This window comes from Nannospalax galili, unplaced genomic scaffold (genome assembly GCF_000622305.1).
Source record: "Nannospalax galili isolate Female #2095 unplaced genomic scaffold, S.galili_v1.0 scaffold162, whole genome shotgun sequence".
NCBI classification, from domain to species: domain Eukaryota; kingdom Metazoa; phylum Chordata; class Mammalia; order Rodentia; family Spalacidae; genus Nannospalax; species Nannospalax galili.
In genome coordinates, this window is record NW_008350388.1 from 724,414 (window position 1) to 747,857 (window position 23,444).

The following is a 23,444-nucleotide window of genomic DNA, read 5'->3' on the forward strand; positions in this document are numbered from 1 at the left end:
ATATAGTATATTGTCTGCAAAATGAGATCATTTGATCTCTTCCAATTGTTACTTCTTTAATTTCCTTCTCTTGTCTTATTGCTCTTGCAAAAGTTTCAAGCACTATGTTAAAAAGGGAGTAGAGATAGTGGGCAGCCTTGTCTGGTTCCTAATTTTAATGGGAATGCTTCCAGTTTTTCTTCATTTAGAATGATGTTGACTGTGGGTTTCTTGTATATGGCTTTAAGTATGTTGAGGTATGTTTCCTCCAGTCCAATTCCCTCTAGGAATTTAAACATAAATGCATATCAAATTTTGTCAAAGGCCTTCTCTGTATCTATTAAGATAACTACGTGGTTCTTGTCTTTGAGTCCGTTTACATGGTTTTTGAAGTTTATTGACTTACATGTATTGAACCATCCCTGCATCTCTGGAAGAAAGCCAACTTGATCATGGTGGATAATCTTTTTGATGTGTGTCTGTATGCGGTTTGCAAGTATCTTGTTGAGAATTTTTGCATCTATATTCATTAAGGATATGGGTCTATAGTTTTCTTTTTTGGTTGTGTCTTTACATGGCTTTGGTATTAGAGTGATGTTGGCTGTACAGAGGAATTTGGAAGTCCTCCCTCCATTTCTATCTTTTTGAATAAATTAAATAGTATTGAGTATAGCTTGTCTTTAAATGTCTGGTAGAATTCTGCTGTCCTTGGCTTTTTTTGTTGGGAGGTTTTGTATTACTGTTTCAATTTCCTTATGTGTTATGGGTCTGTTTAAGCTCTTAATCTCTTCTTGGTTTAGTTTTTGTGGTTCCCATGGTTTTAGGTACCTGTCCATTTCTTTTAGGTTTTCAAGTTTAGTACCATATAGGTTTTTAAAGTATTCCCTTATAATATTCTGGATCTATTTGGTGTCTGTTGTGATGTTTCCCCTTTCATCTCTGATTTTGTTGATTTGGAGTTGTTCTTTCTTTTGTTTAACTGGGCTAATGGTCTATCTTGTTTATCTTTTCAAAGAACCAGAGTTTGCAGATTGCTGGTCCATGAACAGGACTCCACCCACCCAGGGCTTAGGGACCTTCATAAAATAGGGGGAAGAAAAATTGTAAGAGCCTGGGAGGGGGTGCACGACCATATGGAAACAGAGTCCCACAAGCTTCAATGTTAAGTCATTTATTTGTGTTCTTTCTGATTTTTTAATTAAGGCACTTAGAGCTATAAACTTCTCTCTAAGGACTGCTTTCAGCGTGTCCCAGAGGTTTTGTTGTGTTGTATTGTCCATTTAGTTCCAGGAATACTTTTATTTCTTTCTTAATTTCTCCTTTGACCCATTCAGGAATGTGTTGTTTAATCTCCATGTGTTCATGTAGTGTTGATGTCTGGTTTAAGCTTTACTGCATTGTGGTCTGATAGAATGCATTGAATTATTTCAGTCTTTTTTTAATTTGTTGAGGTTTGTTTTGTGCCCCAGTACATGGTCGATTTTGGAGAAGGTTCCATGGAGCGCTGAATAGAAAGTATATTCTTTGGTGCTTGGGTGAAATATTCAGTAGATGTCTGTTAGGCCCATTTGATGTATGGTATTGTTTAATTCAGATGTTTCTTTGTTAATTCTCTGTCCTGTTGACCTATCTAATTGAAACAATTGAAGTCTCCTACTATTAATGAATTGGGATTAATCTGGGTCTTAAAGTCCTGTAGTACTGTTTTTATGAAGTTGGATGCACCAGAGTTTGGTGACTATATGTTCATGATTATAATACCTTCTTGGTCAGTTGTTCCTTTGATCAGAATGAAGTGGCCCTCTTTATCTCTTCTAATTAGTTTTAGTTTGAAGTCTATTTTGTCAGATATTAAAATTGCAATGCCTCCTTTTTTCTTAGTACCATTTGCTTGGTATATATATATTTTTCTATCCTTTCAGTTTAAGGTAGTGCCTGTTCTTGAAAGTGAGATGAGTTTCTCACAGACAACAAAAAGATGGGTTTTGTTTCTTAATCCATTCAACTAGACTAACGGGATGAATTGGGTTGGTCTGCATGCAAAGGATTAGGAAGCAGTGGGGAGTCTGGTCTAAGAGGTCAGTCCAGAGGTTAGGGGTGCCAAGACAAGAAATGGGCCAGTGCCCAGGCTAGGAGGAGTGATAGGGTGGGGGAGCTGGGAGGGTGAAGAAGGCTGGGGGAGTCAAGGTGCAGTGGGCACCACAGAACTTACCCTGGCCCCAGGATGCTGGGGGGATGGGCTGCCAAGCCATACAAAGGGAGGTGGGGAAGGAATAGGCCCTGCAGGCTCCCAGAGAGTAGAGTGATGAGTTGGGTTAGTCTGGATGCAAAGGATCAGGAAGCAGTGGGAGGTCCAGGCCAAGAGGTCAGTCCAGAGGTCTGGGGTGCCAAGACAAGAAATGGGCCAGTGCCCAGGCTAAGAGGAGAGATAGGATGGGGGAGCTGGGAGGGTGAAGGAGGCTGGGGGAGTCCAGTAGAACAATCTTTTATGTGGTTCTGTCAGTTGTGTTCACTGTGGTCCTTCTGTCCCTCAGTATTCCCAACATTTGGGGTCTAAAAGGGCCACCCAACAGTGTGCTTCCTCAGTCTTTGTGATTGACCTTCCTGGCTAGGCATTTCAGTAGAGGGTACCTGCAGAAAGAGATGCTTGAGAGTTTGTCTTCCTGCAGATTTGTGAGCCTCAGGATGGACCAGAGAACTTTGTAGAGTTCACAAACATGTTTCAACCGCATTTTGCCTCTTTCCACCATTGTGATAAGTGAGCTAATCTTAATCTTAAGTAAACATATTTTTCTCTCCCTAGTGATACAAGTAATTGAATTATTTTAAGGAGGAAACAATACAACCAAGTGGGAATGAAATTACCTACCTAGAGGTGAAATACTGGTTTTTAAAATATTTTAGCATATAAAAGTATACCTTGAAATTTAGAATACATCTTTTTTATTATTTTTATTTTTGTAATGTATATTTTTTATGAGTGTATTGCCTGCATATATGTAAGTGCATCTGTGTCATGCAATGCCTGCGGAAGTCAGAAGAGGATGTCGGATCCCCTGGAACTGGAGTTACAGACAGTCGTTAGCTACCATGTGGGTCCTGGGAATCAAACCCAGGTCCTCTGCAAGAGCAGTCAGTGCTCTTAACTGCTGAGCTATCTCTCTAGCCCCACATTTTCACTTTTTAATTTCTTCATTGCATGTAATATCATAAACATTTCTAATATCATTAAAAAGTTCTCAATATTAATAGTTATATAATATTTCAGAATTTCTACATTTCTTAATTTTTGGTTCAGTCATGTTTTTCCCAAGTTATCAATGTGTTAAAATATTTGTGTTAAATCTTTGACAAGATATATAATCATCCTTTAGAAAAGATTCCTGAGTGTAGAATTACTGCATCAGTGAAGTGAGCATACCCAAGGATAAATTCCCTCTAGAAATCTAGGCTTTCTTGATTGTGGTCCCAGGTACTGGCATTTCCTTGTGTTCCGTTTTACTGATTGGTCTTTATGGCTTTAAATTCACTCACTGTTGTTAATTTGCTACCAGACTGGGCAGTGTGCCTTTTGAAGAACTCCCCCTGTGAGGGCCGCAAGGCTCTGGAGTACTTTTTATCCTTCTTTGTGACTGTCACAGTTGGGCCCGTCAGAGGAATCCATCCACTGACCTATAGTTTCAGAGAAAACAAAGCATACGGAAGTCATTCTGATGATCAAAAAATATGTAGAAATGGCTCAGCCAGTAAAGACATCTGTTGCTAAGGCTGATGACCCGACTTTCAGCCACAGGACCCACATGGTGAAAGGAAAGAACCAATTTCTACAAGTTGTCCTCTGAGCTGCACATGAGCGCTGAAGGACATGCTTACCACCTCCTCCACACATACACAAAATGTACAAATTGTATAGAAATATAATAAATTGGGGCTGGAGAGCTGGCTTAGCATTAAGAACACTAGTTTCTCTTGCAGAGGATCTGGGTTTAGTTCCCAGTACCCACGTGGTATCTAACAACTGTCTGTGACTCTAGTCCCAGGGAATCTGATGACCTCCTCTGGCCTCTGTAAAGAAATAGAAAGAGATGAAGGGAAGCTGACCTTCTACAAAGCAAGCAGATTTATCAGAGAATAAACCTGAGAGGGCAGTCCCCCACCACCCAAGGGCTAGAGGAGGTGGGTATCTCCTCACAGGTCAGGAACCAGAAGAGAGTATACCTTCCCTTACAGACTGGGGATCCTTATATTTTTCTCCTTTTGGGGAGGAGGAAGGGGTTAGGGTAGAAGTTGTATCATACCAGGCAGTTGCAGGGTGGGTTTTCCCGTTACAAGGAGAATCAGGGAGAGCAGTTCAGTCATCCAGGACTCCAGTCCAGGGAGTACCCTGTGAATGGGATTGAGTCATATAACAGGGGTAGTGGGGGCAGGGGTTGTGAGACACAAACTTCCAGAAAACCTGCCAGGGAGTAGTGACTATGTAAGAAGCATTCACGACCCAAAACTTCACCTTCAGCCCTGTAAGTGCACACAGGTACACGTACATACATGCAGGGAAAACCACTTATACACCTAAAACAAAAATAACCAATTAAAAAAATTTTAATTTAAATTTATTTGTTTTAATTTTATGTGTGTGTGTGTGTGTGTGTGTGTGTGTGTGTGTGTTATGCCTGTGTATATATAAGTGCACCCGTGTCATGCAATGCCCGAGGAGAACAGAAGAGGACATTGGATTGTCTGAAACTGGAGTTATGAACAGGTGTTAGCTGCCATATGAGTGCTGGAATTAGAACCCTGGTCTTCTGCAAGAGCTGACCATCTCTCCAACCCTCCCCAAATTAAAAAAAACATTATATATATTATCTATCTATCTATCTATCTATCTATCATCTATCTAGAGACTTCTTAACCTGTAAGTTTAACATATAAAGTATCGCATCTGTGGTGCTTAGCACAGGGTATGGTACATTGCAATATTTGTAAAATAAGTGAATGTGATTGCATAGATGATTGAGTGAGTGAGCAAAGAGCAAATCATCTACTTGATTTTATTTAATTGTTGGCAACCATTAGAACACATCAGAGGATATGTTGAGGAACACTGAGTTGTGCTAATTGACTTCCTCAGTTTGGTACATAGAATGAGTAGGCATTGACTGTGATTTGTGTGATTGTTCTGTGAATAAAAACAATCACTTAGGAAAAGAACATGGGCTACCTTCATTTGTCCTTATTTCCCGGGCTTTGTCAATTGGTGGAGTCCTATCAGAGTACCTATTAGGATCAGAGGTTATTCAGATTATCAATGGACCTAACTGCTTGTGTCCACATTTACTTGTTATTTATAAAAGGCCTGAAAATAACTACTATTTCCCGGATTTGCATCACATGAAGTATGAAGTTGAAGATGGTGCTGCACCGAATGGCAGAGACCTTCGATTTGAATTTGATCCCCTGGTATTTCCTGAGTTTAGCTGGAGAGGATACACCCCGATGACCTCAGTACAGGTACACAGCCAGAAAGCTGCAGCTCATTGGAGGGGATTCCATACCTGTATCCACAGCACCTCTGGTGCACTGCCACCCAGACCTATTCCAGCATTCTTTTTCTCTGGAGTACTGACCAGGGTTGGCGGCGAACTTGGGAGGTTTGGGATAGGGCTGGATTTTAACAGATAAGCATACGTATGGATTTTGCAATCCAGTACTACTTTAATTTGACCACTAAATCAGAAAATGGAAAAAATTAAAGATAGGTCATCTCTGGCGACACTATAGAAAGAAGGAAATTGCTCAGGTGGCATCAGACTATGTTATGACGCGCAGGACTTTTTTTTCGCTGCTGTTTGTGGAAAATGAAGATGAGTTGACTTGAATAATTACAATACAGCCAGTGGGTTTTTTCTTTTCTTTTTTTCTTTTTCGTTGTTTATTTTGTTTTGAGACAGGGTCTTTCTGTGTGGCCTAGACTGCCCTCAGGCTCTCATTCCTCCTTTCTCAGCCTCCCAAATGCTGTGTTAGCAGTTGTATGCCACCACACCCCACTTAGTGTTGCTAACTTTTGACTGGTGCTTTTTTAAAGAGAAATTCAGAATAAGAGAGGTAGAGAAATTCAGAATAAGAGAGGTAAACTGGCAGCTGTGGTAACCCAGTACTAGCAGATCCAGGACTAGTAGAGAGCTGGACCAGTTCACAGTTCTGCTGGAGCCTCCATTGACCTTGATGGTGCTTTGACCAGCCTTCTTAGCTGCCTTACCAAAGAGAACCATAAGATACCTCCTATTTCCCCCTTCTTCCCAAACACATCAATTCAGTTTCTTTACTGCCCTGATCTTCATTATTCAGAAAATTATGGTGGATTCTATGGACTCATACGAGGAGGTGGGTGACTCAGACAGTGAAGGCATGGGCCTGCTGACAGGCATTTGCAGTTTGAAAGAATAATTGGTCAACCCAAAAGAACATCTAAAGATGCACTTTCTGAGGGAGCCTTTGGGTGTCCTTGAATGAGCACACTGTACTCTGCTTTTAATATAGCTTTACATGTTTATTTCCCAACTTAGGATCAAAACTGAAAACTAATCAAGTTCTGAGGGCAGATGGGAATTCCTAACTAGGGGTCATCCACAGCTTTTGTGTCTAGAGCAAGCGATCCTCTCAAAGTCACTGTTACTGTCGCCTGTGTCTTATTCAACAGAAATCCTCTTCATTGAAACTAGAAGAGCTGGGAGAGCAACCAGAAGAACCTCAGATGTGGGGATTCCCACACTTTGTAAATGTTTTTTGGACCACAACTGGATATGGACACATAGCCTGTGGTTCTGAATTAAAATAATCTACTCTTGTGATCACTGGGGATCAACAAGACCTCTCTCTAGGTCAAAAAGTAACGCTGTGTTTGGATAAGAGCTTGGGATAAAACTTTCTAAGGCATATTTAGTGGGTTTTTTTTTTTTTTTGGTCTTTTTGAAACAGGGTTTACCTGTAGCCCCAGCTGGCTTGGAACTCACTAGGTCCAGGAGCTCACTAGCTGGCCTTGAACTTACAAAGATCCACCTGCCTCTGCCTCCCAAGTGCTGGGACTACAGGCATGTGCCACCACATCTGGCCTGTTTGGGGTTTTTAACCTTCACTTCCCCACCATTACTGGCTGCAACAATTTAGATGTTATGCATGTGAAATGCAGCCTGGAGAGGGCCTCGCTACTCGTGGTAATTACCGTTAATGTAATGGTACACTTTCCTTCTCTTCTGCCTTTTTATTTTTCTCAGCCAGTGGTGGTTGTCCCTGTCACTGTGGCTCTCTTAAACTAGCCCATTTAATACTCCATTCTGTCTGCCTGATTACAAAGGACCCAATTGTGAAGGGAGTGCATTTTCACTGTTAACTGGAATTGTAAGTGACTGTGGTTCCTTGTTAGGCCTGCTTCTTTTCACCTAGTTACTTGGTGCATTATGAGTGGGTATAAGTGTGCATTTGTGTGGTGTGTGTGTGTGTGTGTGTGTGTGTGTGTGTGTACTACAAATCTAATAGGGAAACTAGAATAAAGTCACTTGTTTGCTAGCATTTCTTTCTAATCAGTGTTTCCTTCTATACGTCATGGATATTTTTTCCTTTCTTGGGGTACTTTTCAGAATGAAGTAAGGATAATGTTGACTGTGGGCAAGTCAAACCTCTCCTTGTTCCGCATTATTCTGAGATACATTAACCCTGGAATTGAAACAATATTTGGCCGTGTAACTATTTATCCATCCTGGGCAAAGTCAGGTAGGTAAAATTTCAAGCCTACTCTCTGAATTTTTGTTGCTGTTGATTTTTTGAAACAGGGTCTCACTCTATAGCCAAGGCTAGCCTCAAACTAATGGCAATTCTTCTTCTTCCTGGTGCTAGGGCTATAGGCACATGACCTTCTACACCTGGTCAATCTCCTCTCAACTCAGAAATGAGCAAGAAATCGTTTCTCTGGTTTTCAAAAAGATGCTCATCCTTAGAAAACATTAAGCCTGGAACATGATCTGATTAGACAGTTCTCTGAGTCCCCTTTGCTAGCCTCTATTTCTCTACACTTTCTGTTTATTTAACTTATGCTCTTAACTTATCATTAACTATCATCTAAAAAATCAATACAGCAATATTTATATGTTTTCTACATGACAACAGTCATGATATCATTAAGCAAAACAGATCCATGTAACACATTTATGAGTAAGTGCCATTTTTTGGTGTTATTTGGGAGAACTTGGCTTACTGCCCTCAATTCTTCCATGGTTTAAAGCCAGAAGAATGGGGGAGGATTAGACTGTAAGGCAGGATGTCCCAGAGCATTCCCAGGACCTACAAACTTCTTTCGGGGTGGGGGTTTTCTGAAGGTCAGCAGAAGAGAGTACAGCTTGCTTCACTTAGGCAAGGCCAGGAAACCCATCCTTCCAGAAATTCAGGCTTCTACCAGTCCTAGAAAGAGACTCCAGGAAGCATTTGATATCACATAAATACTAAATAGTATCAATGGAGATCTAGCTGAAGATCAGGATGTAAGCATTATTGTTTACCATCTACGGCAGAGTTGGAAGTGAGGGGAGCCAAGACGGTATTCCCAGGCCAGGCCAGCCAAGCATGTGTGGGTAGAGGCTGAGGAACCAGTAGCCAGCAGAAGTTCTGGGGGGCTTCCTTTAACAGGAAGTACAAAGTAGTTCAGCATCATTGGCCTTACACGCTCAGAACCTGGTGGACCGAAGAAGCTAAGTTGTCCAAGTGCACAGCTGATCTTTGAAGACCAAGTCTTTAGGCTCCTCTCTCTCCTTGGAATAAAGCCAGCAACAATCTGCCCTTTGTCCAGTCACACAGTTGGAATACATTTTGGTTTGTTTTCTCATCCTCTGAGATAGTTTTCTCTAAGTCTGAATCAGGAGCCCAGCTACATAGTCCTAAGATAATGTATGCCTCCTCAAGTACCACTGTCCACACTGTATCTCATTATCCTTTCTGATCTATATCCCTCACGTCTCATGTCCCCACCATCAGGGAGTAAGGGCCATGCCTCTGTGTTCACTGCATTGTCCCCAGAGAATTCTGGGCCTGGCACACAGTGGGGCTTTGTAAATGTCTATAGAATGAAAGTGAATGTAAATATTGGTGCAAACATCTCCTCTCAGGAAAACACAGATGCAGGCACAAGACATTTGTTTGTCTGCAGAAGGTCCTTTATTTAATACAGGAGGAAATACCCTACACCCTGGAAACAAACAGGAAGCCAGAGTGTTTTCTAATTGCAAACTGAATGTTTGCTCATCAATAAAAATAAAAATTAAAAATCTCCTGTAAACAAGAAAGAAAAAAATGATTTAGTAGGCAGTATAACAGAGTGGACATATACTATGTAAAGAGAACATTCCTAAAGATTATAGGCATTGGATAAATGTGGTGGCACGTACCTGTCATCCTAGTACTTGAGAGGAAAAGAAGGAAGATAACAAGTTCAAGACCTGGCCAGCTAGGGCTACATAGCTTGCACTATTTCAAATATATATGTAGGTATTAGCATACTTACATATATAATACATCGGAAAAATTACAGTCCACTCCGACAGCCACTGCTATCATCTTAACAGTATTTTTTTCAAAACTGTTTTAGATTTATTTATTTTATGAGAATAGGTGTTTGTTTGCATGTATGTATGTGCACCACATGCATGCCTTTTGCCTATGGAGGCCAGAAGAAGGCATTTGGTCCCTGGAACTGGAGTTATTGATGGTCATGAGTTGCCATGTGGATACTGGAAACCCAGTCTAGGTCCTGTCTAAGAGCAGCATGTGTTTTAACTGCTGATTCATCTCTCCAGCCCACAAATCTTTTAAAGAAAAGATTTATTTTAAAAAAATTGTATGTATGTATGTTTCTGTGTGTTAGTATGCACACATGCATGCAGTTGCCTGTGGAGGTCAGAAGAGATACCCTGCACCTGGAGTGAGAGGCAGTTGTGAGCCACTCAACATGAGTGCTGGGAACCAAACTCAGGCCCTCTGGAAAAACAAGGGATGTTCCTTAATTGCTGAGCCATCTCCCCAGCCCCTTATCTGAAAATCTTAATCCTGGCTTCTAGAAAGATGTCTTAAACTATTATTTGTACATTTGATAGGTGCTGCTCAAACCAAAGAGATCACTTTTCTACCCAGTAAGGAGCCAGCATTTGTCACTGCCCCTGGAAATGGCTTTGCAGACCCATTCTCAATGACACCAGGAACGTGGATCGCTTGTATTCAGGCAGAAGGAGTCCTCCTGGTAAGACAAATTCAGAATTGCCAGCTCTGTGGAATGTTCTCTTGAGATGGTCTGTTCCACCACAGTGACCCACAAGAAGACATCAAAATCATATGTTGTTCCCTTTCACTATATAGGAAACTAAAATGACTTTTGCCCTCAGAGCACATAGTGACAGAGCAATTTACCTAAATTATATCTAATATACTTCCATCCAACTTCTCTTGGACACAGATAATCTACATATCCATCTATATGTAATCAAGCTATACCTCAAAGTTTTCAGAAAAAAGCAAAGCCTTTATAAACATGTACTTTCACCTTTTAGAATTTGTTCGCTATTTCCCGTTATGAATCAGAAGGGCACCTAAAAAGGATGCCCCCCTGGGGACCGTGCATAATGAAGCAATGGGAAGACCCCAATGCCAGTGAGATCCAGAACTGTGCCAAGAAAAGGAAGAGGATGCTGGAGCCAGGCCTTTCCCTGGACCCTTCCCGCTCTCACCTCACACCTAGCCAAGGGTCTGACCAACTGATTTGACAAATAACTCTTCATCCACATAAAGCCAGAGAGTGCTGGGGATTTCTGAGACACCCCTCTTTGAGCTGTGCCTCAGGCCTACTGTAGTTCATAGCAAAGCTATTGAGAAAGTCCTTGGTAAAAGTTTGATGTTAATGTGCTTTAAGCAAAAAACATAAAACCTTTCTTTCAGGCATAGCCCCACAGATTGACCACATCAAGGAATCATAGGTTCCTTAACTCAGAGTCTGCCTCACTGGCTTCTCCTGAACAGTGGAGACAATGCTTATCCGTGTGTGTCTTCCAATATGAGATTTAATGAAAATAGTGTGTGATCTGTGGTTTTCTTTCAGTCTGTGTTTTTTTTCCTGCATGTTTTTCTTGTTCCTTCTCAGCAGAAAACTTTACTGCTTAAAAAATAAATTTAAAAATGCTTCACAGATGTTAGAAAGGAGGAAGAGGAACATTCCATTGCTGTCAATAACAGGCATAAAATTGGAGTAAAGAAAAGATTATTACAAGTTACTACCTAGGCATGGAAGATACTTGACATATTTAACTACGTAGTAATATGTTTGTAAGTGCCCCATTATAAGTCCATTTTTCCCTAAGTGTAAGTCATTGAGCACCTGACATCCATCTTTACTGGTCTTTGGGGTCATGTAAAGAACAGATATGGACCCAACCTCAGAAAAATGGGTAATAGAACAGTAACTGTTTAAAACCCACCCAGCTAATAAGGCCACCAAGGGCCCCGAGTCACAGTTTCCTCCTTTCATTTCCCAGACATTTCTTCTTGAGGAGATAAAATGCATTATGGGCCATGTATGAGTCTCCTGCACTTGAGTGAAACATCCCTCCCTCCCCTCTGCACATATGAGGTGGAGCCACAGCTCTGGGATCCCTGGAAAGCTGTCAAGCCATCCGTGTCTTAAAGCCCAGAGCTTTGCTCTTTTCTGGAGGGTTGCTTAGCTGAATTTATGCTGTAGGCTTTGTTTGGCACGGTCGGTGGAACATGTTCTTCCTTCCATTTGGTGGGCTAGGCAGTGAGCCAGTTCCAATCTGTGAGTCACCAACATCACAAAACCTCACTTTTTACACCATGCCCTGTGAGCGTTGCTCCGGGGTGGGAGCAGAAAGGCACAATCCATGAGCTGCCTTCATGGATTCTGTTCTGTAGCGATGAAGGCAAACAGCTTTTCAGAGGAGCATCTTAGCGATGTGCAGTTCATTATCTTTGATCTTTTTTTTTGGTTTATAAACAATCCAGAAGAGATAGTAACATTCCCCATGAGATCTGAAAGAAACAAATGTTCACCCAGCTGCTCCCCAGGTGGCGAAGAACCAGTGGGAGAGTGCCCCGTGGGTTCTGGTGGGTCAGGGTGAAGAACAGAAGTTGATTTGAAATGGAAGCTCCCCTGTGACTTCCCTTGGTTATTATTCACTTAGCAAGCATGTTTCATGACTTTTATGACCAAAGTCGAGCTGCTAGAAAATGAGTAACAGTCTCTTTGGTCTTCATTTGGTAGGATTACTTGGTGCTGCTACCCAGAGACTACTATGAAGCACTCACGCTGCAGTTGCCCGTTACAGAGCCTTGTGCCCACGCAGGATCTCCTCAGGACAAGTATGGGGCAGTGGGTACAATGCCATCAGGCTACTGAATACCTTGAGTGCAAGGGCTAATGATAGACCCTAAGATCCCAACTGACACAGGACACCCTGAATGCTATTTCGTTATAATGTTTTCTCTTCGGAGCCTTACTTGTATCTTTCAAGTAAGAATCTCAAATCACCTTGCATGCCATAGCTGGATTCTGAGTGGCCACTGCCCTGTGCATGTGGAAATCTTGTTGAATGCCTGAAAAAAAAAAATCTCCAAGTCATGCATCTGGTGAGGGAAAAGCTTAAACTAGAATCCAGGTTCTCAGACCTTTGTCTCCTCCCTTCCTGGTGAGGATGAGAACGCACTGCTCAGTACCTGTAGCATCCACTTACTGAGTTTGTTGATGGAATGATGGCACGGATGGCTCAGTGAATTGAATGACTGAGTCCTTGCGATGCAATGTGGCATTCTGTTTGATGTTCTCTGTTGTAACGACTGTGTTTTGTTGTTGAAGTTGCTTGCTTTACCAGCATTTGCCAGTGACCAGATTCTCCTGTACCCTGGCTTGTGAGGCCAGGCACTTCCTGCTTGATGGGGAGCTGAGACCCTTGGCAGTGAGGCAGCCCACCCCTGCATACCCAGCCATGGTGGACCTCAGCGGGAGAGAGGTGGGGCCACCTTTTATTTCCTGTCAAAGCTAATGCTACTTCTCTGTCTGTGTCTGTTGAATGCTGGGCCACAGTTACTTCTCAAATTCAGAGGGTTTCTCAGAGGTATTGATCAATGGGTGCTAAATTCACTGATTTGACTTGGGGTTAGATGGTACCCACACTGAGCTGTGCTAAGGTTTTCTTTGAGTATTTTCTAGATGTGGCAAGAGCCATACACAATCATAGAATCCTTTTCTTTTGTTTACCTGTTCTATCTGACTCAGGGCATAATCTCTCTTAAATGATGGATGAGACTCAATTTTAAAGGCCTCCAGAAACGTCGTGGTTTACCCTAAAAGGACATAACAGTTCCTCACTGTCCTACTCCGTAGGCTAAGCAATTCGTAATAGCTGAATTCCTGGAGCTCACAGCCTGGAACTGCTCCACCCCAAGGCAGCTGCCTCATGACTGGGAGGACGAGTTAGGACAGGTTGGGACATTGCATCTCTTCTCAACCACATAAGAAATATAAGAATTTACTGATAGCAGATTTGAGTTAAAGATATAGCATATCAACAATAAAAACATACATCACAACTCAAATTCAGATGCTGAGGAACAGATTCCTCCTCCCAATTTTCATTCTTTACTTTAAAAATTGTTTATTTTTATTCGTTTATGTATATAAGTGTTTTGTTTGCATGTTTATGAGTGTACCACGTGTATGCAATACACTTGGGGATGAGAAGACAGTGTTGGATCCCCTGGAACTGGAGTCAGAGATAGTTGTTAGCTGCCATGTATGGGGACTGGGAACCAAACCTGGGTCCTCTGCAAGAGCAGCTAGTATTCTTAACCACTGAGCCATCTCTCCAGCACCTCATTTTTCACTTTTGATAATATTGTCTGTTCTGAACTTTTGAAGAAAATAAATCATTTGGGGATTAAAAGTGTGAAATTAAAATGTCTGTGACCTTAATTCTTCCTGGATATTTAGATATGTATATTTTATAAACTACATCCTAACATTTTTAAGGAAGCAGCAAAGGGTATCAAGTATGTTTCTTAAATATAATCTTCATTTGGGGCCTGGAGAGATGGCTCAGAGATTATGGGCCCTGGCTTCTCTCACAGAGAACCCAGGTTCAGATCCCCGCACCCACATGGCAGCCAACAATCTTCCCTAACTCCGGTTCCAGGTGCTCTGATGCCCTCGTTTGGCCTCTGTGCCCATGACATGGATGCACTTATACGCATGCAGGCAAAACACTCATGTACATATAGAATAAAAATAAATAAAATATATTTAACAGTATATGATCTGAATAGAATTTTATTTTATGATATATGCTTATTGTACTAAGTAAAACAATGTAAGCAAATATAATTAAATATAGAGGAAAATGAACTATTCTTCTCTCTACCCCATTCTAAAATTAAATTTACTGCATCCCTTTCTATCCATACTGTATGCACACATATACCTATGTGGGCATGCACTTATACATATAGATATATAATACATGAATATGTGCATATGTATATTTATGTGTATTATGTGTATTTTAGCTAGACAACAGAGTTATAGCTGAGTTGGAACAGCCCCCAGAAATAATTAAATATTAATTAAACTTAAGTATAGCTGAAATAGCCCTCAGTTGTACCAACCACATCTCAAGGTGTCAATAATCACGTGTCTAGTGAACAGTACAGATCATAGAATATTTTTGTCATTGCACAAGCATTGTTGTATTGAAATTCAAAGTTACAGAGTTAGAAGTCCTGAAGATATTATATTTCCCTTCTCTGTACAAGAATTCTTTTTATATTATTGTTGCTGGATTCAATGGCCTTGCGTATGAAGTAAAAGATATATTTAGATTTTAGTCTCATCCCCAAGGTATCTGTATTTCTTTTTGTGGTAACCAAATACCTGATAAGAAAAGGATTTATTATAAATCTAAGGGAAAAGAATTTATAAACCATGGTTTGAAGATGCAGCCTCTCATGGCAGGGAATTCATTGGTACTGGAATGGCTTGTGGCTGTGACTGCAGGAGGGTGAGGGGCTTGCTCATATTTGAGTGGATCAGGAAGTAGAGATGGGACAGGAAGTAAGGTCATGCTGTAAACCTCCACACCTGCCCTCCAGAGACACATTTCCTTCAGCTAGGCCATGCCTCCCAAAACAGTGTCACCAGCTGGGGGGGGGGGGCGCAAACGGCTCATGGAAGGACATTCCACATCCACATCATAACACTATTTCATTACGCATATGCAAGTATTCCATAATCTGCAAGGCCCCCAAATCTGACCTATCTGGTGCCAAGACTCATATCGGGAATTCTCATCAGATACTCTCATGTTTCAGGAGGATCTCCGCAGCAGCCTCCTAATCAACTTTCCCATTCCTGCTCTCCTCCACTAAGAAATATCTTAGCTTCCGGTTGGGGGGATAGCTCAGTGTATAAAGTGCTTGCTGCACAGGCGTGAAGACCCGAGTTTGTTTCTGTAGTGAGGTGGGAATTGGGGATGAGATGGGAGGATGCCCAGAAACTTGAGGCAAGATAGCCAGGTATACACAGGGGAGGACAAGAAACCCTGTCCCAAACAAAGTAGAAGGCAGGAACAGACATGTCAGGTTGTCCTTTGACCTCCACACATATTGCTTTTATACACCTGAATGCACGCATGCACACACACACACACACACACACACACACACACACACACACATCTCGTCTGTCTTAGGATAGAGACAAAAATCCTAACACATGTTTATAAGGCCCTTTCTACCTACCAGCTGTGTCATCCTACCTCCTGCTCTGTGTTCCTTGGCCACCCTGGTCTGCCTTCAGCTTCTTGGACCTGCAATACATGTGGCCTGGATGCATTCTAAGTTGTAGTAGTGTCTCCTACCACAGAGTAGTCCCTCTGCCTGAACGTTCTTCCCTTCCCTCCACATTTGTAATCTGTTCCTTGTCCTGCATGCCCAGCTAAGTCATTCCTTTTTGGGGGAAGTCTCTTCTCCTGCATCTTCCTGACTAGCTCAGGTCCTCCATCTTGGATGAAACAGCACCTCTTCAGAAAATTTACCACACAGGTAGCTTACACTGTAACTGTCTAATTGCCTAAGTATTTGATCATAGTCTGTCTGAGAGCAGAGCTCAATCCTGTCTTGTTTCCTGTTGGATGCCCACCATCTAGTTGGTGGACTTGTCACAGCAGCTATCCAGTAACACTGCTGGTCAAATTATTTGAATCCCCATTTGATATCAGAGATGAGAGTTTATCCCTCTTGGCTTTGTATAAGCAGCAAATTTGATAAACTTGCCTTCCGTGCCTTTACCCTACACTAGTAACTAAGAGAGAAGTCCTATGCTTGAAAACCAGTTTGACACTGGTTCCATCTCAAGTTCCCTTTTAAAAAGATAAATAATGGGGGCCGGGCATGGTGGTGCACGCCTTTAATCCCAGCACTCAGGAAGCAGAGGCAGGTGAATCTCTATGAGTTCAAGGCCAGCCTGGTCTACATAGTGAGTTCCAGGACAGCTGGGGCTCCAGAGAGACCCTGTCTCAAAAAGACCGAAAAAAAAAAAAAAAAAAAGACAAATAACGGACACCAACAACAAATATAAAGTTTCTGTTTTATCCTAGTTCCTCAAAACCTGCTTTTACCTTCAAATGTATTTTAAATTCATCCAACCAGTCTTCCATAAACCAGTCACTAGGGCTCACAGTAGGATGGCAATAGAAATTTATAAGAGTACTGTGATAAAACTTGTAGCCAATGATGACCTCTGGGAGCAGTCCTGTTAAGTCATTGGCAGGAGTTTGCTGTGTGGTTGGGTGAGATTCACAAGCTTTTATCTGGAGATGCCTGGGGAAGAGAGGCTGTTAATGACCTCTCCACATGGGCCAGAGGCAGGGCAGGACCTCCCACCGTAACAGAGTCAAAAGTAGGCAGATAATCCATATTTCCCCTGAGGGAAGTCTTTCTGCTATTTAAATGGTCAAAAAAACAAAACAAAACTGTGGAAAATAGCAGTCATGTGGCTCAAAGCTGTTTGGAAGGAACAGTATATGTGACTTTCCTGAAGGCTAGGAGGAGAACCATTTTAATTAAGTGTGGTAGAGCTTGGCTGGATCTGAGCTTATTGGCTGAGATGGGCTATGCAGCTAAGGAATGAAGTTCTAATGTTGCCGCAGGCATCACGTGTGTATGAATACTTTAATCCAGGAGTTGTGGAATCTAGGATCTTATAGAAATACTAGCATAAGGGTATGTATGTGTGTGCATATATTGCACACATATATGATATTGTATGTTATAGGAGACAGCCTAAATGTCCATCAAATGGAAAACATTGAAATAATTTTACATTATAGAATGCGAGGCAGCCATTAGAAAGATGAACTATATATGTATGTACTGATAAAGACTCATGAAATACTGGAGCTGGAGTAATAGCTCAGTTAGTAAAGTGTTTGCCTTGAAAGCATGAGGACCTGAGTTCAACCCCCTAGAACCCCTGTAAAACAGTTGGGTGTTGTCGTACCTGTTTATGATCCCATCCCAGCATTGGGGAGGTAGAGAAAGATTCCCGAGGCTTCCTGCCAGGAAACCTAGCCTAGTCAGTGAGCTCTAGGGCAATGGGACCCTCTCTTAAAAAAAGGAAAACAAGGTGGGCAGCACTTGAGAATGACACCTAAGGTTGATCTCTAACCTCTATTCACATGTGCACATATGTGTATCCACACACATGTGCACCTGTGCACACACATAAATACACAAAATAAAATAAATGAAAGGTTAACTAAAAAAAATCATGAAAAAACCAATCACAATTATGACCATCAGTGTTCATGTAGTACTTATTACATATTACAAATGGTTGTTAGAACCCTGAGGTGTTCAGTTTACCCTCACAGCGATGTTAGGCATAGATGCTCTTGTCCTCACTTTGTGCAGGAGCATACTGACCTGACACAGACGCTAAGTCAGAAGCCCTAAATCACACAGCTGGAGGTAGGCTGATTCTGGACCACAAACTCCAGATTCATGATTGATGTGAGAGGTCACACTTTTCTAGAAAAGGGCTATATAGTAAATGTCTCCAGCTTTGCAGGCCATAAAATCTCTATCATTGTGGACTAAGGGCATCCCAGCTTGCTAACGTGACAAAAGATGGAGAGCGTGTCTGAAGATGATCAAAATACATTGTATGAAGTTCTTAAAAAAACAACAAATAAAAGAATAAATAAAAGGGATTGGAGTACATATGTCAGCCACAGAAAATGATTTGAAAGTATAAAAACCAAGTTACCAACTTCGTCCCAGGAGGAGTTTGTGTGTGTTGTTTTGACAGTATTTTCATTCAGATAATTGAAAACATTTTTTTTTTCAAAAAAATAATAGCAATTAAGAAACCTCCAGGGACATTTTCAGTCCACTTAGTGTCTACTGGTGATTCCTTATTACTTGCATTTAGGAGTGTTTATTACCCAAGAAACAAGCAGCTCAAACATCCCCAAGTAGGAGCAGAAGCCCTCATACGCAGAATTGCCGGACTTAGAAAATAAAATGTCAGATGCCCTTCGAAATTTCAAACAAACAAATGATCCTGCAGTGTTAACCCGGACTTGGAATTTTAACAGGCTTCTGTGTTTTGTTCCACAGTCCTCTCTGCAGGACCACATTTCTTACTATGCTGTGTAAGACAGTGTTTTGGGTGTCATCTCTGTCTTTGCCTTTATGTACACAAACATATATAGTATTTCACATCTGGATGATGCTCGTCTCCTTGCCCCTCGGCAGGTGGAACTGCATCTGCAGCTGCACGTCCCCCAGATCGGCCGCTATGTAGTCATGCTGGAGTATGCCTCAGAAGCAGACCAGCTGTTTGTGGTGGATGTGAATGTGATGAGCCCCGGGTCTGTCCTGGCAGGTCAGGTGAATATATACAGCTGCAAATACAGGTAATCAGCCCTCCCCCAGAATTCCTCCACCAAGGAGCAGATGGGACATCTGTCTGGGGAACCTTGGCTATTATTTACTTTGGACTCATTTCTGTTTGAGGCAGATCTGGAAAACAGCAGGTGACTAGGTAAAGGGTACAACATCATCCCCAGCATGGGTATTGGGAGCCTCTCTGTGTGCAGCATCTCAAAAATACTGTTTTCTTAGAAATAGTAGGCTATATCTAGAAATTTGGTTCAGAGTCACACAAAGCTGCCCATTCTCTGTCACTCCATCATGGTGCGGTGAACTTGGGAGTTCTTACCGCAAAGGCTCTGTCAAGTACACAACTGTGTGGCATGAGGAAAGAACCTCATTCCTAATTTTGTTAGCAGCTGCACATTTCTCTTCACAGCATACCTTCAGAATTGGGCATAATTAATGCTCGATGATTTCTAGGTGAGTAAAAAGGGGCAGAAGCTCTAAAATTTGCCCTAATGAAGTTCTTGTCCCAAGAGTGCTAATTGACAAGGGCTTACTAAAAATGGTTTTCTTTGCATAATATTTCAAGAACATTTGTTAATCAAAAAAATCAGCACAAAGGATGTTTGCATTGAGACTAAAAGTATGATTAATGGCACTGGAAGTTGGAATCCCTTGACACAGCAGGTGGAAAACTGTAGTAAACTCACACAAAGTTCTTGTCCAAGGCTTTGAACATTTTATTGCCCCAATTTTTGTCTCGCTTGTGGGAAACCCAAGATGACCTAAAGTAGTTGAACATCTTCCTGGATATGAAAATGTAAGAATTTATATGAAAAGTAGCTTTTAGTGGCTTATCATAGACATTTTTATGACAGCTGATAAAATGTCTATTGAATTAATGTTATGCCCTCAGTATAAAAATATAGCTCTGAGGACTTTGTGTATGGAGTGAGGGGAAGTAAACCCATGAACCGTATTTGGATGTGTGTGTGTGTGTGTGTGTGTGTGTGTGTTTATCCTGCTGAGGGTCAAGTTCAAGGCCGTGTGGTGGTGCTGGGGTCAAACCCAAGGTCATATGCATGCTAGGCAAGTGCTCCGCTGAGCCTTCATCCCCAACTCTACATGTGGATTTTTAAGAAGTATATGAGATGAGCCTTAAATAGTTCCTCAGAACTATGTGGACATGTGAGTTGCATGGACACTAATGCTCACTCCCAGATGGGTAGGGCATCATGTGCCCTGAGTCCTGGAGTATTGATCAGAATCTGAAGGAGAATTTCTTCACCACCCCCACATTCCTCTGAGCCCACCCTGCTGTTCAGCTCTCAGATTCTTCCCATCCTTCAGATCAAAGGCTTGATTTCTGTTTCACAGGATCTGAATAGAGGTGGCTGAGGATCAAAGGAAATATTCATAGTGATCTGGTGACTCTGGATTTTCTCAGAAGTGTTGTAAGAACATCTCTTCCAAGGAAAGAGGGGTTTCAAGATCCTGAAGACAGGATCTTGCTATGCAAGCCTGGCTAGCCTTGAATTTGTGATCCTCCTGCCTCAACTTCCCAGGTGCTTAGATGATAGGCATGTGCCATCACACCTACATGACAGGAGGGATTGCAAGACCAAAGAAAGGAAGGATGCACTTGCAGGGTTCCATGAAAGATGTCTACTTAGAGCTATGGAGGGAGAGCTGTGTAGCGTTCTGTAGATCATTTTGTACATGTTGACACCAGAGCTTGTTTTCCAAGTCTCTATCATTAGAACTCTAGGACAGTATTATGCTAGACTAATGTTGTAGTTTGCTTTCTGTTTCTATGATAAACACCAAGACCAAAAGCAACGTGGGGGAGGAAAGGGTTTATTTGGCTCACACTTCCAGGTCACAGTCCAGCACTGAGGGAAGTCCGGGCAGGAACTAGGCAGAAGCCACAGAGGAGCAGTGCTTACTGACACATCTGGCTTTCCCACCTAGCTTTCTTAATACAGCCCAGATCCACCTGCCTAAGAATGGTGCCAGCCACAGTGAGCTGGGACCTCCCACATTAATCATCAAGACACTCTCTTACAGACATGGACACAGGCCAATCTGATCTGGGAAATTGCTCAATTGAAGTTCCCTCTTCCCAGATGACTCCAGATTGTGTCAAGTTGTCAATAAAAACTATCCAGCACAACCAGTGTGCTGCTTTGTACTTTACTACTCCTGTGGAAGTTCCATTGTATTTTTTCAATGTTAAAGCCATTTAATTAGGTAGTCAACAACCCTAGAAAAATAGCAATTACATGTAAGTTATATACATGTGCTATGATGATCTGTTTGCAAAGGCAAGAGAATGATGTTAAAATAAAACATGCATGAGACAGCTGGGTAAGGAAGCAGGCATACCTCAATAGGAAGAATCCGCCATTGTACTTTTTCACCCGGATGAAGTATTTCCTTTTTCTCTATTTCTTCAGTCATAAGGAACAAGTAAAAATAAACAGGCTACAAGGATCGGAGTCCACAAATATAGCAATTATTTGACCCATAAAGATCTATTTTAAATGACAGGCCTTTTCAACATTGCACCATCTCCTGCTGAGGTTTGAACTTTTCATGTCTCAAATGAGTTCGAACAACTTTGTCAGAAAAATAGTATCTCAGCAAAACAGAGATGGAACACCACTTTTCAGAATAGCGCTGTGATAAATCAAGTCTGTTCTCCATAGTGAAATGATCCTTAGTGAATAAATCTATTACTGATGGTCTATTGCTTAGTAAGAATTTAATAAAGGTTGGGGGGCTGGAGAGTTTGCTCAGCGGTTAAGAGCACTGACTGCTCTTTCAGAGGACCCAGGTTTGATTCCCAGCACCCACATGGCGACTACGAACCGTCCAAGGGAATCCAAAGCCCTCCTCTGACCTCCGCAGCATTGCATGACACAGGTGCATTCACATACATGCAGGCAATACACTCATACACATAAAATAAAAATAATAAATAAAATACTAAAAGAATTTAATAAAGGATAATGTTAAAACAAAATTTAAGCAAATCAATGTATTAACTCCCAGGATTACACTTTAATCTGAAAGGGATGTACTTTAAGGCACTCAGATTATTGTTTCTAATATAAGCCCAAATTTTGCCTGACTCTTTATGTATTTTTGTTTCCTTTTAATCATTACCACAAAGTCATTGCCTAAATTGAAAAAAAAATTCCAGACAAGGTTTCCCTGTAGCCCCAGCTGGCCTGAAACTCACTATGTAGTCAAGGCTGGCCTCTATCTCACAGAGATCCTCCCATCTCTGCCTTTGGAGTGCTGGGATTAAAGGCGTGCATCACCATACCTGTTTTTTTATATTTTTGTTTTATTTTGTTTGGTCTTTTTTTTTAATCAAACGTTCTTTAATTTCATAGACAATATGAAACATATTGTATAAGCACACAATGGTTTTTCAGTACAGTTTCAAAGAGTATACAAATTAGAATACAGAGGTTAAACACTAGTGTACTGACCACATCTTGAACTTGATATAAAACTTACAATTCAAATATTAGCCAATCTGAACGCTTTACTCGTCCCACAATATGAAACGATACTTTGAGATGCAAAATTTTTACTAAACAAACTATATAAACATTTAAAATAATCATTAAAAACTCAACATTGGAATTGTTTGGTCTTTTTGAGACAGGGTCTCCCTATAACCCCAGCTGGCTTAGAACTTGCTAGGTAGACCAAGTTGGCCTTGCTCTCACAGAGATCTGTCTGCCTCTGCCTCCCGAGTGCTGGATTAAAGTCATGTACTGCCATGCCCAGCTTGTTGCCTAAATTATTTCAGATGTCTATCAGGAATGGCTGTTTGTCTAACATACACTAGCTCCATCTTAGATGTATAGAAAGTTGCCAGCGAGTATGAATCCAGAAGCACCATTCTGAAACCCTTCCTTTATGGATTTTAATGTTAGAGTTGTGTTCCTTGTTGCAAAATGGTGATCTTTTGTTCTCAATGTATATTTTTACTTAGTTTTTTACATTTCACAAAATACATCTTAATCATATTTAGACCATCCATACCCCCATATAGCCCTTCCCACCAATTTTATGCTTTCTGTCATATATGTTAAGACCTATTGAATCAAGTTGGGTATTCCAGATGAGTTCATCCACTGGAGTCTAGTTAGCCTATCTAGAGTTTCACTCTTAAAGAACATCAACTCTCCCTCACCCAGCAATAATCAACTGCCAATAGTTCCTCAGCTAACGTTGGGGGGGTCTCCTGCCCATTTCCCCAGTTTATGCTCGGTTTTTGTCAGATTGTGTTTGCATGGGTCTTATGCATGCTTTCAAAACTGGTGATCTTTTAAGTGTTCTCAAACTTGTCACTCACCTGATGGGTTAGAAGGGCAGGACACTAGGGGTAGTGGAGGAGGGGGAGGAGGAGGATGACAATGTTGTCTTAAAGGCCAAATCTGGGTTACTCCCCCCTCCCCAAGTTACATAAA

General features: G+C 41.5%; 1 protein-coding gene across 1 annotated transcript in view; it reads left to right on the forward strand.

Annotated features, from left to right (window-relative positions):
- The window catches only part of Lama3 (laminin subunit alpha 3), a 265,360-nt gene that overhangs the window by 122,149 nt on the left and 119,767 nt on the right, over positions 1-23,444 (forward strand). Inside the window, exons 19-24 of the mRNA XM_008847651.3 lie at positions 5,331-5,487; positions 7,614-7,746; positions 10,116-10,258; positions 12,287-12,384; positions 12,878-13,031; positions 18,832-18,992. Of these exons, the coding sequence (XP_008845873.1) occupies positions 5,331-5,487; positions 7,614-7,746; positions 10,116-10,258; positions 12,287-12,384; positions 12,878-13,031; positions 18,832-18,992 (846 nt within the window). The remainder of the gene's footprint in view (positions 1-5,330; positions 5,488-7,613; positions 7,747-10,115; positions 10,259-12,286; positions 12,385-12,877; positions 13,032-18,831; positions 18,993-23,444) is intronic.